The sequence below is a fragment of the Oryzias melastigma genome, linkage group LG17, assembly GCF_002922805.2.
Source record: "Oryzias melastigma strain HK-1 linkage group LG17, ASM292280v2, whole genome shotgun sequence".
In the NCBI taxonomy this organism is placed as follows: domain Eukaryota; kingdom Metazoa; phylum Chordata; class Actinopteri; order Beloniformes; family Adrianichthyidae; genus Oryzias; species Oryzias melastigma.
The window spans coordinates 17,387,151-17,404,151 of NC_050528.1; the positions used below are offsets into that span (position 1 = coordinate 17,387,151).

Sequence of the window (17,001 nt, forward strand, 5' to 3'; positions counted from 1 at the left end):
TGTGAAAAAAAATAGTGATGATGACGCAGGCGGAAACATAAACAGACAACGTTCTGCAGCAGAAAAAACGTTACATCCCCATTACCTCTTGGGGAATTATGGGATGCATTTTCAGGTAGCCAAAGAGCTCAAAGCCCCGCCCCCATGTAAAATTAGGCTCAGCTCAGCAACGAAAACTTGAAAGTCAAAATTGAAAAAGTAAAACTGAGGAGTGAAGATTCAGAAAAAAAAGAAAATTCAAAACAGCAGCTGTTACCAATGAATTGTTTTTTCAACCAGTAATTTTTACATTTATAGTTTTTTCATTTCAAGTTTTCACTAATTTTTTCAGATTTTCAAGATTTATTTCAAGTTTTCAGTTTTTTTATTTTAAAAACATTTTTTATTTACAATGTCTTGTTTTCAAAATTTCCATTTCAGTTTTCAGATTTTCAAAATATTTTTTTTACTTAGTAGATTTTTTATGTATTTCTAGGTAACTGTGTATAAATGTGTAAACTTAAAATTGAATTGAATTGAAGAATGGAAAGAATTGTAAAAAAATCTAAACGATTCAGGCTCTTGCGAATCAAATCGAATCGTCTCTGGAAATTACAACCGATACCAGCCCTAGAGTGGTGTGTTAAAAATCACTGCAGTTTGGTGCCCCCTCCAGCAGATGGTACCCTAGGCGGACGCCTAGCTCGCCTATGCCGAGGGCCGGCTGTGCTGAGGACATAAAGCAACGAGGCAGATATCTGTCAGAGCCGGACCAAGAATGAGTTCTGTGCTGACCTGAGATGGTTTGACAGCAACTGTGTTTCAGTAAACAGGACAGAATCAGGACAGAATCAGGGCTGTTTCACTACTCGTTTATTCATTTTTCAATGTTCCCTTCAATAAAGCTTTTTGTCTTTTCACCTATCTATCTACCATTCAACAAATGTTTACAACTAACACAAAACATTGTCTTTTGCCTTCCATAGCAAAAGTTTTGTTCTGGAATCTTCTAATAGTTAGAATCTCTGTCTCTCTGTCATTTCAGGTCATCCATGGTTTGATGAAGATGCTGTATTTCCTGACTCAGCAGAAACGCTACCTGGCGGCGAGTCTGATCGTGTTTTCCCCTCAGCACGTCACCATGCGGTTGCTCTGGATTCTGCAGCACTGCACACAGGTGGGTGAACCATGGGAACTCAACCAGCAACCGGTCTGACCACAGCCGACCTCTGCTGAGCCTCACAAAGCAGGAAAAAAACTCTATCCTGTCTTATTTTAAACTGCCACTGGAGCCTGAAAACCTTCATGAGAAGGTCAACGTTCACTTAGAGTTCTTCTGCAAACACCTTTCCCTTTGCAGTGTCAGAACTGTTCAGATCAACCGACACTCCCTCTGTCTTTCTGCAGGTGCGTCAAGCATGTGAGGAAGGCACCTGCTGCTTTGGAACCATAGACACCTGGCTGCTCTTCAAACTCACTAAAGGTGGAGAAAGTCTGAGGAAGCTGCTGAGAAAACGGCAGCAGCGCTAAACTTCAAGTTTTGATCATGTCAGCAAAATCCACTAAAACACAAGTGGATCAAATAGATCTGAAACCTGCAGTCAGGTGTGGCTCTCTGAGAGAAAAAAAGGAGATTTTTAAAGTTTTCACCTAAACCATGTGTCAAAGTCGAGGCGGATAATTCTATACGGCCCTCCAGATCATTTTATTTTATCGTTATTAATGGTCAGATGTTATCTTGACCTCATTTCTAACTTGTATAATTCTGACTAAATATATTTTTATGGAGAGTAAAATATTGAAAGTTATTTGAGGTTTAAGTTGATTTATTCTAGAATAACTCATAATTATGTCAAAAAGTTACAGATTTATTGTTTTAAAAATTGGCATTCTGCTAGCTTTTTGGAATATTTACTAAGATTTTTTAGGCTATTTTGAAGTTTAGCTAATATTTCAGCTACATGCTAGCTGTTTTGGCCAATTTAGGCTTTTTCTTCAAGTTGTTTTAGGCTGTTTTTGGAGGAGTTAGGCTAATATTTACACTCTAGCTGTTTTGGCTAATTTAGTCTTTTTTTCAGTTTTTTAAGCTTTTTTGAAGTTTGTTCGGCCAGCGACCTAAAGTGTGTTTTGGATTTTGACCCCCTCTGTGATTGAGTTTAACACCCCTGACCTAAACTTTCAACAAACAAACCATTTCCTTCACTTCAAAATACAATCCTTTTGTATTATATTCAGCCCCTTATGTTTAAAAGCGTAAAACCTAAAATAATTTTTTTGCGTTTCCGAAAAATATACATTTTTTTAAAATAAAATAGCAGTTCCCGCACTTAATAAATTGATTTATTTTCATTTAGTGAATTTTACAAGCAAATCAAGTCTTCTATTTTAAGATGAATTTCCTAAAAATATCTGATGCGTGACATTATGTCTTTGAGACTATATCTATTAATAAACTGTATCTATTAATCACCCTGATTAATGAACCGTCGTTGAAGGCGTCCTTTGCAGTGAGCGTCTGGCTGGTGTGCCAGCAGCTTGAGACCTGAACAGAGCTCTCTTTGTCTCCACTGATTTTCTGCTTTTGTTCAGGAATGCTGTCCCTCTGCAGGAGGGAAACAAACTGCCCTCATATGGGCTTTTTTTCTCTTCTAATCAAGCTAACGATGCCCCCTCTCCTTGCTCAGGCCGGGTCCATGCCACTGATTACTCCAACGCCAGCTCCACGGGGATTTTTGACTCCTACCAGGTTGGTGGAGGTCGACTCCGTGAGCGTTTCCTGTTCCCTCCATGTTTCCTTTCATCTCTGAAACTCGGCTTGTTCCTCAGATGTGTTGGAGTGGTTTTCTCTGCTCTCTCGTGTCGCTGCCGCTCTCCATTTTCCCCACAGTACAAAACACCAGGTGAGTCAGCACCTCACCTGACATTCAGCGAGGATCATGTATGATCGGTGAGAAGAATCCACCCCTCAGCCCTCAGGCTGCTACCATAGGGGGAGATGAAGTTTAGAGAAACGCTCATATAGTTCCCCAGACAGAGAGCAGATGAAGTTCATGCACAAAGAAGGAGACTGTGTGTCCTCTGCTCCCCGCCTCCCCCTGCAGCTCTGTGAGGAGCTTCAGGGAGATCCTTCTGCAGAAGCTCAGAGACTGATCAGGTTCACAGCGGTGCGGATGTCATCCAATCGCAGACTTCCAGTGTTAAAGTATCCTGATGTGGCTTATTGATAAAATAGATCAAATAAGGCAGAGTTATTTTTACATTTTGGAACCAAATGAATCACCTTACCTCTCACTTATTATGTCTTTAAACTTTCACTCAGCTAAACTGAGAGAAAGGTTGTTCTTCAAACTATAATGGATGTGGACGTTGCTGCAAACGGCTTCTATTGTCTTTACCTCTGTTTGTTCCTACAGCTGATCATGAGCTTGTTTTGCTGCTTATCAGCAGCTGAGTGTGGACTGATGGACTCACTCTTTCTGTTTTCATAATCATGAGGACAGAGAAGAGCCGAACAAACACAGACTGCTGTTCAAAAAGAGGTCTCCATGTTCTGATGAGTCATGTTTGGTTATCATGACCAGACTTTTTCTGATAGTCATAAAACCCACAAATGAAGATACTTTAAGTCCCATGTGTCAAAGTCAAGGCCCGGGGGCCGGATCCGGCCCTCCAGATCATTTTATTTTATTGTTAATGACCCGATGTTATCTTGTGCTAATTTCTAACTTGTATTATTTTGACTAAATATATATATTTTTAAAAAAAAAATCAATATTAAAAGTTATTATTTTTTTTTTTTAAGTTGATTTATTCTGGAATAATATTCCTGCTTTTTAAAATTCATAATGTTAAAGTACAGTTTTAAAGTTCAAAAAATTGACATTCTGCTAGTTTTTGGAGTATTTTGCCATTTACTAAGATTTTTTAGGCTATTTTGGAGCTTAGCTAATATCTCATCTACATGCTAGCTGTTTTGGCTATTTAGACTTTTATTTTCATTTTTTTTAGGCCTATTTTGAAGTTTGGCTGCTTTTTTCTGGCTGCATGATAGTTTTTTTTGGCTAATTTAGGCATTTAAAAAAAAGTTTTTTAGGCTGTTTTTAAGTTAGGCTAATATTTACACACTAGCTGTTTTGGCTAATTTAGGCTTTTTTCAGTTTTTATGGTATTTTGGAGTTTAGCTTTTTTTCAGCTTTATGCTAGCTGTTTTGGCAAACCTATGTTTATTTGTTTGTTTTTTAGGCCCATTTGGCATTTAGCTAATATTTTAGCTGGTTATCAACTTCAGCATTATCAGCTACCATATTTTTAGCTATCAATTTTAGCATCTTCAGCTGCCAAATTCAGCTTACAGCATTCACACTAGCAATATCACAGGTAATGCTATATATCTAGTTCATAATTATGTTAAAAAATTACTGATTTAAAGTTTTTAAAAAATTAGTTTTAGAGTTTTCAATAAATGTTTATCCTGTTCGGCCCACAACCGAAGGCGTGTTTTGGATTTTGTTTTGTAATTTGTTTAAGTAAGTAAGTACAGTATTCTGCATCTAAAATGAAAGTTTTTTTGTTGATCATCACTAACTCAGACGAGAAATAGAATGTTAGTCTGGAGGCGGAGCTGTTAGGGCAGACGGGAGCTGTTGGCATCGATCTTACATCAGCACGTTTCCAACCGCTCGTTTTCGTGGGTATGGGAGGGGCTGCTGCAGACAGTGCAGGTTTTCAGAGGATTACTCTTGTATGAACAGATCAAAATACCGTTTTGGGGTTCTTTATAGTGAGGATTGAACAGTAAAATGCATTTAAAACCTCAGAAAGTAGAATTTTCATGGTGTGGCCCCTTTAAGTAATTTGGACCTTTAAAATGCTACCTATAGTTACTAGATCATAAAGCTATATAGTTTACTAAAGGTGAATTCAAATGGGCTTCCAAAGCTTATCAAGGACATGTCAAAACAGGAACCCATTTTCCCCACGCTCCTCCTAAATGCTGGCTGGGTCCACGTGCACTACAGTGGCCACTGGCCTCAGGTGGTGAAAGTAGAGGTCCATCAGTTGATGCAGCCATGCTCACTCAGTGTGTTAACCCTTTAACACCTGTGGCGTCGCCGGTGACGCTTAAAAGCAAAATCCTTATCATGCTATAACTTTTCAACCGTTAACATCTGCTGGAATTATCGTTTAACGGTTAAAAAGTTCCAGTAAATCCAGGAACAGAAACACTGGAGCTCCGGTGTTAAAGGGTTAAATGTTTATATTCAACACTGCAGGGATGTTACTCACATAATGTGGCTTTTTATAAGGCTGATATCATGCAAAATCAACTTTTTTAGATTTTAAGTGTATTGTAATGGAAATTCCTCACAAAAAAACCCCCAAAATGATATTTTGATCCATTCACGTGTCTCTGAGTATTCCTGTAAAAGTCTGCTCTCTGAGCACCAGCCCCTTCCAACCCACAAAAACAACCAGGTCCTCACATAGTGATGCCACAACGTGAGAACAGCTCCTTTAAAAAGAGAAGAGTCTGTGCTGCCAGCTCCGCCCCCAGGCTAACACAAACACACACTGTCTCTGAGCTAACAGGGATCAGCAAAACACTTTCATTTTAAGCGCACAATATGCACATCCATCTTTCTAAAAGTTTGGATGTTTGTTTTCGTGGGTGAAACTCACGAAACACTCTGTTTGTGTCAAAACTCAAATCAACTTGCAAAACAGCGCCCCCTGGTGTAATGCTTTCTAATATGCATGCTTGGCGCTCTATTAATGCCAAAAGAGCCACACTTTTGGCATTTATTATTACTTTTATTACAAGCCAAAAGTGAATATTGAATTGTCAGTTGAAAATTTCATTTTCAAATTGCATGATAAATTTGCAAATTGAATTGTCAATTAAGAAATGCAGAATAGTTCAAAAAAACGTCCATAATTTCAAATATAATCAGATTTTTGTTGTGCCAAAGGTAAAATATGATCATTTATATGGATATAGTTTACTCTGAAAGCCTTAGATTAGGATATACATTATAACACATCATCAGCTCAAATGAAGAAGATTTTTAAGAGACTTTAAATAAGCAGACATGTTATGGAAAAGGAACAAACTGCAGAATATAGATATTTTTAAGCTAGTTATTCTGATGTGAGGGCGATTTTAAATGACCAAAAAAACGTATTTTTCTCATTCAAGCTGAAGTGTTGTTCTTCAGAGTGGATCTTGTCTTTCAGAGAAACCCTGAAGGTTCCTGAACTCTCAGTTTGGTCGAAGTCTGAGAGTTTAAGTGAAACCTGCAGATCAGATGTTCCATCATTGTGTCTGCAGTTGTTCTTTAGAGCAGAGACATGATGCATGCTGGGAGATAATGTGCCTGTGTTTGTGTCTTCTGATGCATTAGCCATAACTTCGGCTCCATCGACCCGTCTGTCTTCGGAGTGCCCATCCCCATCATGTCTGTGGTGAGTCTGCATTAGCTACTCCTTCATCTGACTGTGACATTTAAGGCTGTTCTGACTCTCTCCTGTTATTGTCAGGACACAATCTGATCAGTTCATGTTTTCACGTCAACATGTCCAAAAGATCTGGAAGAATTATTGGGAAAATCAAACTTTCTCTGTTGTTTTTTTTGTAGTTTTCATCATTTTTTTCCCCCAAAAAATCCAAAACTCAGGGATTCACAAGCTTAAAAAACAATTCAGTGTAATTAAATTCAATTGATTTATAAAAGTAAATCAAAACCAAGGCTGTGACAGAGGTCTGCAGGTAGAGACTTCAAACTCACTGAGAACTGTTCATTTGTGAGATATATTTTTTATAATTTGTTCCTATTTGAAGTCTGCTTTAGTTCGATTCACCGCAGATCATTTCAAAGAGGACAGAGTCTCATCTGGACTGCTCTCCTAGTCTGCAGCTAATGAGGCTCCGCCCCCTTCAGTGGAAAAACACAAGAACAGAAGCCGACATCTGGGTTTGTCAGAGAAGAAAGTAGCTGAGTCAAATAAACAATACGATTAGAGAAGCTTTTATAGGTGATAAATGTGGTCTAGATGCTAGTCGCTGGAGACGCCGAGGGCGCTCACCTCTGCTGAAAGCACAGCTGAGACTGGATCAGCAAACTAAACATCCACGTGTACAAATGTAAACATGAAGAAAGGCCTTCAACCCTTTAACACCAGAGCTTCAGTGTTTCTGTTCTTTGATTTACTGGAACACGATCAACGTAATTCCAGCAGATTGTGAAGGAGAAAAGCAGCTAATCTCTCCTTCACAATCTACTGGAATTATCTTGTTAACGGTTGAAAAGTTACAGCATGTTAAAGATTTTGTGTTTAAATGTCATCGACGGTGCCTCAGATGTTAAAGAACATGTCAAAGTCAAGGCCCTCCAGATAATTTTATCTTTTTGTTTTTAATGGCCCGATGTTATCTTTCGCTCATTTCTAACTTGTATAATTTTGACAGAATATATTTTTATGGAGAGTAAAATATTGAAATTATTTAAGGTTTAAATTGATTTATTCTAGAATAAAATTCCTGTATTTTTATTATCCATAATTATGTTAAAAAGTTACAGTTTTAAAAATTGCCATTCTGCTAACCTTTTGGACTATTTTGGCATTTACTAAGATGTTTTTAGGCTATTTTGGAGTCCGTTAATATTTCAGCTACATGCTAGCTGTTTTGGCTAATTTAGGCTTTTTTTTTAAGTTTTTTTTGTTTTTTAGGGTAATTTAAATTTTTGCTACTTTTTCAGCTTCATGCTAGCTATTTTGACTAAACAAAATTTTTTTGTTTTGTTTTTTGGGCTAATTTGGCAATTAGCTAGTATTGTAGTTGGCTATCAGCTTCAGCATTTTCAGCTATCAGTTTCAGCGTTTTTAGCTATCAGCTTCAGCATTTTTAACTATTAGCTTTAGAATTTTACTAAGATTTACTAAGATTTTTTAGGCTATTTTAGAGTTTAGCTAATATTTCAGCTACATGCTAGCTGTTTTGGCTAACTTAAGTTTTTATGGTAATTTGGGATTTAGCTAATATTTTAGCTTGCTATCTGGTTCAGCGTTTTTAGCTATCAATTTCAGCATCTTCAACTATCAGCACTAGCATTTTCAGGGGCCAAATTCAGCTTACAGCTTTCACACTAGCATTATCACAGGTAATGTTATATATCTAGTTCATAATTATGTTAAAAAGTTACGGTTCTAAAGTTTTAAAAATTTCGTTTTAGAGTGTTTAATACATTTGTATTTTGTTTGGCCCGTGACCTGTGGTAGTTTGACACTATGGTAATGGGTTGATAAAAACAATTTCCATGAACTACAACAGATTTTTTATAAACATGAATATTTTATGCAAACATTTCCTAAAAAAACTTCTAATTGCATAAAAAAACATTTAAAATGTTGTAAACATAAAATCTCCCCTTAACCTGTAATAAAGACATACTAATCAAATAATAAAAAAAAACCTTTAAAATATCTTTACTAAAGATTCAAAACGACTCATTTTCTATTAAATCATACTTCCATTTACCTAAAAAATGTTATGTAAAGCACAAAACTCCCGACTCCTGAACACCACAGAAGGAAAATGTCATTCTGTTTCTAGATGGCGGACCAGCAGGCGGCCATGTTTGGAGAGTGCTGCTTCAACGTTGGGGATGTCAAGATCACCATGGGAACAGGGACCTTCATGGACATCAACACAGGCAGCAAGCCCCATACCTCAGTGGCAGGTGACCGAGCCGCACACACACTCGAACGAACAGCTGCGTCCTCCAGGTTGACCGCGGCTCTGCCTCCCTGCAGGTCTGTACCCTCTTGTGGGGTGGAAGATTGGCTCCGAGGTGGTGTACCTGGCGGAGGGGAACGCAGCAGACACAGGCACGGCCATCCGATGGGCGCAGGAGCTGGGTGAGCTGGGCTGTGGTTCTGGGGTCACAGGTTTTTCATATTCAGCCAGCAGGACTACTTGGAGGAGTCCTCTGGGTTTAGGTTTGGTGTCCCCCTATTGCAGAGCTCTTCTCAGATGTCAGTCAGACCAGCTCCATGGCTTACAGCGTGCCCGACTCAGATGGGGTGTGCTTCGTCCCGTCTTTCAGCGGCCTGCAGGTTAGTGGGGCAGCACACAGGTTACGTCGCTGCTGTGTGGCAGCCGAGGCTCCACGCTCTGTAACCCTGTCGTCTGTTTTGTGTTTTCCTGCTGTCCCAGCTCTGATTCGGCCTGTGTAAGTCTTCCTCCTGAAAGCTGTGGTCACAAAGTCTCTGCATGAGTTTTTGCAGAGATCACTGAGCACAAACATGCAGATCTCATCAGACTGACATGAGTGTCTTTATTTCCCCTCAGGCTCCTCTGAATGATCCCAAAGCGTGCGCTTCCTTGATGGGCCTCAAACCTTCTTCCACCAAGAGCCATCTGATCCGGGCCATTCTGGAGTCGGTCGCCTTCAGGCGAGTCCTCAGGATTTTTCCTCCAAAGTGCGGTGAATAAAAGCTGACGTTCATTCATGCGGTTCTCTGCAGAAACAAGCAGCTGTATGAGACCATGCTGCGAGAGACGAACATCCCCATCACCAACATCAGGTAGGATCTTCATCTGGAAGGCTCTGTGTCAACACGAAGGTGTGAATGAACCTGGGTTCTGCTAATGCGGTCGTCCTGCGTGTCTCAGGGTGGACGGCGGCGTTTCCTCCAATGACTTTGTCATGCAGCTAACTGCCGACCTGTGTGGTAGAAAGCTGGTCCGACTGCAGCACAGAGAGATGTCCTGTCTAGGAGCTGCTCTGGTGGCTGGACTCGGGACGGGTACGCTGCAGCAGACTGTTAAAAGTAGCACAATTCAAAGCACTTTTTAAAATATCCTCAACTCTGACAGCTTTTCTTTCAAGTTTTAGATCAAATGTGCTATTTCTGTTCATCAGAAGCTTTTTTTAAACCAAGCACACCAAGTCTGGATCTGTCTGCAGGCTTCTGGAGAACACGGGAGGAGCTGAGGAAGCTGCAGAGCACAGACGAGGTGTTCCTCCCACGAGGAGCAGCCACGGGGGGGCCATGTGAGGAGTACGCCCCCATCCTGCGGCGCTGGGAGAGGGCTCTGCAGCGCTCCATGAACTGGTACAAGCCCTGAGGACCAGCACAAGCACAGCAGGAGGAGACCAGGAGGACCAGCAGCCTGGAAGTGAGACTGATAGGAGATGAAAAATTGGTTTTGGAGGAAAGTGTCTGGATGCTCCTTCAAGGAGGAGGAGTGGTGTGATGCATGAGCCTCCTTCAAGGAGGAGGAGCCTGATGCCTGAACCCGTGGTTCAGGTTGATTCTTCTCTCGTTCTAAACCAAGCCCAGCTGTGGTTCAGTGACTTGACAGAAACATTCAAGCATTTTTTGGGAAACGACCCACAACAGGTAGAGACCAAACAGCACTAAACAGATTAACCTCAGTGTCTTCAGTGTTTGCTTTTTAATGATTCAGATTCGTTATGTTGGTTTTTGATTCTCTGTTTTCCTTTACTCTTGTGGTACCCCATGTTTTTCTGAGGGTTCTTCATCCTCCTGCTGCAGTCTAAAAACGTGCATGTTTGTTGGATCGGTGGCTCTTCCCTCTTCTGAACAAGATGTTATGGATTAATATGATCCGACTCAGTCCTGAGTCATGTCAGTTCTCCTGCCCTGCACTCTCTTCCCTCTGACAGGGAGGGGCATCCTCTGGTCTGCTGGGATGGAGCAGGGAAACGGTGGAATTGAGGACCAAGAGCAGAGACACTAGTCTGGGTCCAGCTTTTATGGCTGATGTGACTATTTTCTGCATTCAGTTGTTTGTAACAATACTCGTGTTTTTATGGAACTCCTCATCTCTGCAAGTGAGCACTTCAATACTGAAAGTTTAACAAGACATTTCCTGATCCGTGTGTATTCTTGTTGTAAGTCCTCTTTCTGTCATGTTGACATGACTTACCTTCTCATTTTATGATTTTACTCAGGGGTGTCAAACTCAATCGCACTAGGGGCCAAAATCCAAAACTCACTTTAGGTCGCGGGGCGAAAACAGGATAAACATTTAATGAAAACTTTATATTAAACTTTAAAACAATATTTTTAGCATAATTATGAACTAGATATAGAACATTACCTGTGATAATGCTAGTGTGAATGCTGTAAGGTGAATATTGTGGGCGGAAGATGCTAGTGCTGATGGTTGAAGATGCTGAAATTGATAGCTGAAAATGCTGAAGCCCATGGCCAAAATCAATGAAGGTGTTAGCTGAAAACACTAAAGCTGATAGCCAGCTAAAATATTAGCTAAATGCCAAATTAGCCTAAAAACATAAAAAAAAAAAATTTAAGACTTTAAAACCGTAACTTTTTAACATAATTATGAACTAGATATATAGTATTACCTGTGATAATGCTAGTGGGAATGCTGTAAGCTGAATTTGGCTGTTGAAGATGCTGAAATTGATAGCTAAAAACACTGAAGCTGATAGCTGAAAACGCTGAAGCTGAAAACGCTGAAGCTGATAGCCAGCTAAAAATATTTGCTAAATGCCAAATTAGCCTAAAAAAACTAAAAAAATACAAACTAAGTTATCCAAAACACCTAGCACGTAGCTGAAAAATAGCTAAACTTCAGAGTAGCCTAAAAAACTAAAAAAAGCCTTAATTAGCTAAAACGGCTAGCATGTAAATATTAACCTAACTCTAGAACAGCTTAAAAAAACTTGAAAAAAAAGCCTAAATCAGCCAAAACAGCTAGCGTGTAAATATTAACCTAATTCCAAAGCTGAAATAGCAGTAAAGCTGAAATATAAGCTAAACTACAAAATAGCTTAGAAAATCTTAGTAAATTCCAAAATAGTCCTTAAAACTAGCAGAATGGCAATTTTTAAAAACGTTAAAACTGTAATCTTTTAACATAATTATGAATAATAAAAAGGCAGGAATATTATTCCAGAATAAATTAATTTAAGCCTTAGATAACGTTCAATATTTTACTCTCCATAAAAATATATTTTATGAAAATTATACAAGTTAGAAATAAGCGCAAGATAACATCTGGCCATTAATAACAATAAAATAAAATGATCTGGAGGGCCGGTTCCGGCCCCCGGGCCTTGACTTTGACACGTGACTTAACATCTGAGAAGCCGTTGGTGACGCTTAAACACAAAATCTTTAACATACCGTAACTTTTAACAGTTATCACAATAATTCCAGCAGATTTTGCAAAGCGAAAAGCGGCTCGTTGAGCCTCAAAATCTGCTGGAATCATCGTGATAATTGTTAAAAGTTGCAGTAAATCAAAGAACAGAAACACTGGAGCTCCGCTGTGAAAGGGTTAAATGCATTTCTGTAACTGTGCATGTTCTGATGTGTGGCGCTGACCTCCTGCTGGACTCTGGGGACGCTGCGCGTCTGGGGAACACCGACTGTCAGATGCGGCCACAGATTGAGTCCCTGTTGATGTGACCAACGGTTGCCGCGGCAACCTACGGACGGAGTGACTGAGAACAAACGGAGAGTGTGCGCTCCAGCTCTTTTGGTGCCGGTATGGTGAAGGGGGCTCTAATTGAGAGCACAAACGGGGGGTTCCCCACAACAAAGGGAGGATTGTGGGTCCGCTCTGTGTGTGCGTGTTGGTCACAAAGCTCCATACATCCCATCTCTTCGGGATAACCCCTCACTCACACCAGCACTTCCTCCTGCTCTCCATCTGTGTCTCACTCAAACACGGGTTTGGCCTGCAGAGAAATGGCTTCCCCAGGAAAAATCCAGCATGTGAGATCACTCTTATCAGCATGGTGCTTTAAAGGAGGAGGTTAAACTTTCAGGAAATTGAAAATGACAGCAGGAAGTGAGAGCCCCCCACCCCTACCCCCCATGTCATCTCCTCCTGTTATGTAAGTTTGTCCTGAGATTCCTCAATCTCCGGTGGTTAAAGCTTAGCTAACTTCACAGCAGTCGTGTGTTCACATCAACTGAAAGCCTCAGTCTGTGCTGAAGAGGTTTGACACACATTTACTGTACACTGACTCATCGTCACGGCAACGAGCACTGCTGGGAACCCAAGACACCAAAACTATGGTCAAATAAAACCTCAGCAGCTCCACCAAAGCTGAAGGTCGTTCATGACGCTGAGATGGACAACCAAAAACATGTCAGTCGACTTATAATGACTGATGCCTGTAACCCACATGTGTCAAAGTCGAGCTCCGGGGGCCCTCCAGATTATTTTATTTTATTTTTATTAATGGACCGAGTAGAGTTACATTGCGGTTATTTTTAACCAGTATAATTTTGACAAATATATTTGTATGGAGGGTAAAATACTGAAAGTTCTTTAAAATTTAAGTTAATTTATTCTGGAATAATATTCTAACCTTTCTTTATTCAGAATTATGTTAAAGAGTTACGGTTTCAAAATGTTAAAAATTGGCATTCTGCAAGCTTTATTGACTTCTTTGGGATTTACTAAGATTTTTTAGGCTGTTTTGGAGTTTAGTTAATATTTCAGCTACATGCTAGCTGTTTTGGGAAATTTAGGCTTTTTTTTGTTTTGTTTTTTAGGCTGTTTTGGAGTTTAGCTAATATTTACACGCTAGCTGTTTTGGTTAATTTAAGCTTTTTTTGGTTTTTAGGCTACTTTGAAGTTGAGCTAGTTTTTCAGGTATATGCTAGCTGTTTTGGCTAACCTAGTTTGTATTTTTTTTTTTTTTTTCGTCTTTTTAGGCTAATTTGGCATTTAGCTAATATTTTAGCTGGCTATCAGCTTCAGCGTTTTTAGCTTGCGTATTGTCAGCTTTCAGCTTCAGTGATTTTTGCTATCAATTTCTGCATCTTCAGCTATCAGCACTAACATCTTCAACGGCCAAATTCATCTTACAGCATTCACACTACCATTATCACAGGTAATGCTATGTATCTAGTTCATAATTATGTTAAAAAGTTACAGTTTTAAAGTCTTAAAAAATTTGTTTTAGAGTGTTCAACAGATGTTTCTCCTGTTCGACCCGTGACCTAAGGTATGTTTTGCTTTTGGCTCCTGTGTGATTAAGTTTGAGATCCCTGCTATAACCAGATGTATTCAGCACTGGTGGGAAATTACTTTTTTTTTGTTATGACCAGATATGTTTCCACCCAAAGGTCTGAAGCAAAAGCAATGGAAACGTCCTCTGTGTTGATTCATAAAAGCCTTTTGGCAGCTGCTGTTAGCAAAGTCCAGCCGTGTAACAAAGATTGCCTGTTTAAACCAGAACCTCCTGTTTGTGAGTGATGCTGCTGTGAGTGAGTGTGTGAACCGCTTCCATCAGCACCCAAGTGCCTTTCCAAAAAGTATAAGTACCTCTATTATTCCACAATTTCCACAATGATTCCCTAAAAAATCCATATATTTTAAAAAATAAAAGATAATGATGAATTTTTAGAGCCTATTATGGGTTTCTTAATGCAAGGCAGAGGCTGCATCACTGAGAAGCACTGTATATACTGTAGATATAGCTCCCTATAAGACCAGCTCAGTGGCCTAGTGGTGGAGTGTCCACTCTGACACTGGAAGGTCTTGAGTTCAAATCCAGACTGAGTCATATTCACCAAAAATGAGAGCAGTAAGAGGTTGGATTGGGGCTTCCTGCGGACAGTGGGAGGAGTCAAATGAAGCGAGCATGTCATACACCTGATGGGACTTTACCTGTTCCTTTTACAGTTCTGCTGGGTTTAGGAGCTTTAGTCTGTTGATAGAGCTCATAGATGCAAACATACAGCTTCCAAAAAGAAATCAGATTGCCATGTCTGTCTCCTGATTATGAAAGCACCTGCATTGCCTGTCAAGAAGAAAGAAGGCAGCGTTGATGTGTGCCTGCACTCCCATGAGTCTGCTTTGAAGTTTTACAGCACTTTATAGAGAATTTATAAAAGTTAGGGCAGTTCTGTTCCATTGCAGAAGTTATGATGGAACATATGAGAAGGAGGCCGACGAGAAGGACTCGCTTTTCACGTTATCACGATTTCACACCTAAAAGTGGGCAACCGTCTTCTAGGTAAACGTAACCCCTTAATTCCTGAATTTATTTCCAGCTATGAAAAATAATCATTTTTTGCTGAATTAATGCTAAATAAAGGTAATTTCGGAGCCGATGTGGTCAGATGCATATTTCCATCAAAAAGTTACAACAATAACTCAACAGAAACTGAATCAAAATCAACTCAAAATGAAACTCAGGTGACATTTAAACAGTAAATGTGGCTGTAAGTAAAGGATCTGAATGGCAAACATTCCTCCTCCATCACAGGACCATCAAAAGTGAAAACTCCTGAAAAAAGCAAGTAGAAAAGGTATTATTAGATACAAGTCATGACACTTTTCAAAAACATCCACACTGCTTCCTAGATTAAAAAATCCAAAATTTAAACTGATTCAAACTAGCTTATAACTTTAAAGTTCCTCTATGATTATCTTTTGATCTATTTTAAAAGTATTCCCTTTTTTCTAATAGTAATAATGCTGTTTTAAGCCAAAATCTAACTGTTGTCTTGTTTTCTCTGACATAGTTTCTGAGCGGCAAGGGTTAATCAGAAATTCACGTCTGAGTTGTGCACTTATTTCCCATCATGTCTTTGTTTATAGCTAGTGTCGATAGCTGAAGATGCTAAAATTAATAGCTAAAAACCCTAAATTTGATAGCTGAAAACACTGAAGCTGAACCTGAAAGCTGAAAACGCTGAAGCTGAAAGCTGAAATCACTGACGCTAAAATCTGAAAACACTGTAGCTGGAAGCTGAAAACGCTGAAGTTGATAGCTGAAATTACTGACGCTAATATCTGAAAACGCTGAAGCTAATAGCTAAAAACGCTGAAGCTGATACCTGAAATTACTGAAGCTGTTAGCTGAAATCGCTAAAGCTAATAGCTGAAAACGCTGAAGCTGATAGCCAGATAAAATGTTAGCTAAATGCCAATTTAGCCTAAGAAACTAAAAAAAACTATGTAGCTGAAAAAATAACTTAACTCCGTAATAGTCTGAAAAACTTTCCTTTAAAAAAGCCAAAATTAGCCAAAACAGCTAGCCTGCAGCTGATATATAGATAGACTCCAAAATAGCCCAAAAGATCTTAGTAAATGCTAAAATAGTCAAAAAGGTAGCATAAAGCCAATTTTTTAAACTTTAAAACCGTAACTTTTTAGCATATTAAGAACTAAATGTATAGCATTACCTGTGATAATGCTAGTTTGAATGCTGTAAGCTGAATGGGGCTGCTGAAGATGCTGAAAGTGATAGCTAAAAACGCAGAATCTAATAGCTGAAAACGCTGAAGTTGATAGCCAGCTAAAATATTAGCTAAATGCCAAATTAGCCTAAAAAAATTAAATAAATTTAAATTAGCCCGCTAGCATGTATCTGAAAAAATAGCTTAACTCCAAACAGCCTAAAAAGGTAGCAGAATGCCAATTTTTAAAACTTTAATTCAAAGAGTTCCCAGCGCTAAATGTAACGTTTAGGGCTGTGGATCGGTGATAAGGTGGAGATCCGATTCGATTCAAGAATCAAGCTCAAATATTCACGAATCGAACCACGATTCTTACATTTTAATATGTTTATTGCTATGTGTTTGTCTCGTTACTGGGTGTAAGAAAATTGAAATTATTTGTATTAAATCATAATTTATACCTTCATTTAGAACAGGAGATCAGAATGAACAGAACTGATTAAAAAAACACAAAGATTCAGATAGAAAGAAATTTTGTCATTTTCAAATTTTCCTTTTTTTGTCAACCTCTGACCATGCTTAGCAGTAAAAGACCTAAAGGTCCGGTGTGAAAACTAATTCATTTTTTCAGAAGTTATGTCTGTGAGCGGAACTTCAGTCTCAGTTTTTGAACTAAAAAAGCTCTCGCTAGTTTTACTTTGAAAACCGGAAGCTTCACCGTCACGAAGATGTATTTACTTCCGGTGGTGGTAACGCTGCTCTTTCGGCTGTGTTTTACTTCCTACACTTAATCTAAAACATTAATCTGTATTTCAGAGCAAA

At 39.1% G+C, this 17,001-nt stretch overlaps 1 protein-coding gene and 2 long non-coding RNA genes across 3 annotated transcripts in view; 1 reads left to right on the top strand and 2 right to left on the bottom strand.

The window, feature by feature from the left end:
* The window catches only part of LOC112144223 (putative glycerol kinase 5), a 15,549-nt gene extending 4,679 nt beyond the window's left edge, over positions 1–10,870 (top strand). The window contains exons 5-16 of the mRNA XM_024268596.2: positions 1,025–1,156; positions 1,387–1,462; positions 2,664–2,725; positions 2,806–2,879; positions 6,381–6,441; positions 8,591–8,717; positions 8,791–8,895; positions 8,999–9,093; positions 9,329–9,432; positions 9,505–9,564; positions 9,653–9,786; positions 9,948–10,870. Of these exons, the coding sequence (XP_024124364.1) occupies positions 1,025–1,156; positions 1,387–1,462; positions 2,664–2,725; positions 2,806–2,879; positions 6,381–6,441; positions 8,591–8,717; positions 8,791–8,895; positions 8,999–9,093; positions 9,329–9,432; positions 9,505–9,564; positions 9,653–9,786; positions 9,948–10,108 (1,191 nt within the window). The 3' untranslated portion in view covers positions 10,109–10,870. The remainder of the gene's footprint in view (positions 1–1,024; positions 1,157–1,386; positions 1,463–2,663; positions 2,726–2,805; positions 2,880–6,380; positions 6,442–8,590; positions 8,718–8,790; positions 8,896–8,998; positions 9,094–9,328; positions 9,433–9,504; positions 9,565–9,652; positions 9,787–9,947) is intronic.
* LOC118599895 lies at positions 9,357–10,056 on the bottom strand. The gene is made up of 3 exons (XR_004949435.1): positions 9,927–10,056; positions 9,616–9,801; positions 9,357–9,498 (listed from the first exon to the last, which is right to left on the bottom strand). It is a non-coding gene; the product is annotated as an uncharacterized LOC118599895 (long non-coding RNA).
* A 3,210-nt stretch (positions 10,871–14,080) lies between the features above and the next one.
* Positions 14,081–17,001, bottom strand: part of LOC118599897 — a 3,741-nt gene continuing 820 nt past the window's right edge. The window contains exon 2 of the long non-coding RNA XR_004949438.1: positions 14,081–15,284. This is a non-coding gene — a long non-coding RNA (uncharacterized LOC118599897). The remainder of the gene's footprint in view (positions 15,285–17,001) is intronic.